General features: G+C 44.7%; 1 protein-coding gene across 1 annotated transcript; it reads right to left on the minus strand.

The window, feature by feature from the left end:
- Positions 1-9: 9 nt before the first annotated feature.
- On the minus strand, positions 10-753 carry LOC104967991 (nucleolar transcription factor 1-like; the record flags this gene model as incomplete). The annotated part of the gene is made up of 2 exons (XM_010797530.1): positions 604-753; positions 10-389 (listed from the first exon to the last, which is right to left on the minus strand). Coding segments are annotated over exons 1-2 (434 nt in total), but the record flags the coding sequence as incomplete, so codon positions are not given.
- Between the last annotated feature and the right edge of the window lie 987 nt (positions 754-1,740).

The following is a 1,740-nucleotide window of genomic DNA, read 5'->3' on the forward strand; positions in this document are numbered from 1 at the left end:
CCCTCTCACCTGGAGAAGATGAGGGCGATGTCCGGCCTCCTGGACTGCAGCTGATCATCTGGAGAGCTTTGTCTCCTGCTGTCAAACGTGTTCCTGCACCCCGGGGTGGGGGAGGCATCTTCATTATCATCATCATCATCATCATCATCATCATCATCATCATCATCATCAGAGCTGGGGGGGGGCGCCTCGACCTCTGACCTGCAGGAAGCTGAGTGACACCTTCCCTCCTCATCTCTCAGTATAAGCACCGCCCCCTGTTCTCCTGGCTCCGCCCCCTGCTCTCCTGGCTCCGTCCCCTGCTCTCCTGGCTCCGCCTCCTCACTGTTTGTCATCACCGCCGAAGCGTCATCGATCCGCTCCATTTCTAACACACTTCCTGTCTGTATCTACAAAATAAAAGCATTGCAAGTGTAAGTAATTTAAAGATCAATATGAAACTGATCAGAAACAGACACAGGTCATCAGGGATGAGTTTGATATGTATTTTTTATTAAAATGTTGAAAGATGGTTCTTCTGGTTTCCTATATTGATTCATGACGTTTTATTTTGAAGGTAAGCTCTTCTGTTTCCGGTGTTTATTATTATTTATCGGTGAGTACCTCTCCCTCCGGTTCTCTCAGGTCCTCTCGGATCAGCGGGGCGTCGCGGAGCATCTCATGCCGGGATCGGAGCCATCAGGCCGGGGAGCGACGCTGAGCGAGGCCCGCGGGCCGGAACTCCTTCATCCTCAGAGGACAGGTGAGACAGCCATCTTCAGGTGACGTCATGACGCAGGGGCACATCGCCCTGACGTTACAGGGATTAGGATCGAGTGTAGAATGGGATGTCTGGGTAGAGACAGCGCCGTATAGATAGATAGGGCTCTGGATAGAGACACAGCTGACTGTATTTGTCTCTTGTTATTCATTTGATGTAATGTTTAACACTTATATGTTTGTGAGGATGTAGAATAAATAAGATGTTCCTATTAGGGCTGTACCCGAATATTCGTTCGTTGGAGTACTATTCGGTTTTCAATTTCGTTATTCGGATATGCGTTTTGTTTGTTTTTTCCCCATTTTTTTTCAAATTGAAATCTCCAATATCAATCAATCAATCAATCAATCAATGTTTATTTATATAGCCCAATATCACAAATGTTACATTTGTCTCAGTGGACTTCACAGTTTGCACAGAATATCAGTATGACAATACGACACCCTCTGTCCTTAGATCCTCACATCGTACAAGGAAAAACTTCCAGAGAAAGCCCACAGTTTAAAGGGGAACATGGGAGAAAGCTCAGGGAGAGCAACAGAGGAGGGATCCCTCTCCCAGGACGGACAGACGTGCAATATGCCGTGTGTGAATTATCAACGTAAGAGCTTGTGCCTCTTCGGGGGGTGCTAACACGTAACCATAAACGTTATTGTTTACTTTCTCCGTCTTTATATGTAGATATTACTTTTCTCCGTTAATCTCCGTCACGTTGTTTCCATAGCAACAACAACTTCCTGTCAACAGCGGCTAACTGTCCTTCAAAATAAAAGCATGTCCATAAATAGGAAGCCAAGCCAAATTACACTTAAGACATATACAACTGCAACGAAAGTAACAAACACAATGCGATATCCTTTTCAATTTCAAGAACACAAATTGGGTTACATTAACAAATAACTATAAAACAACAATACTGTAGAATAACAAAATTAATGCTGTGAATAAACCGAAATACACGTGTTGAAGCGATTCGCTGC

Source organism: Notothenia coriiceps, unplaced genomic scaffold, assembly GCF_000735185.1.
Source record: "Notothenia coriiceps isolate Sejong01 unplaced genomic scaffold, NC01 NC01_scaffold00038117, whole genome shotgun sequence".
Lineage (NCBI taxonomy): Eukaryota > Metazoa > Chordata > Actinopteri > Perciformes > Nototheniidae > Notothenia > Notothenia coriiceps.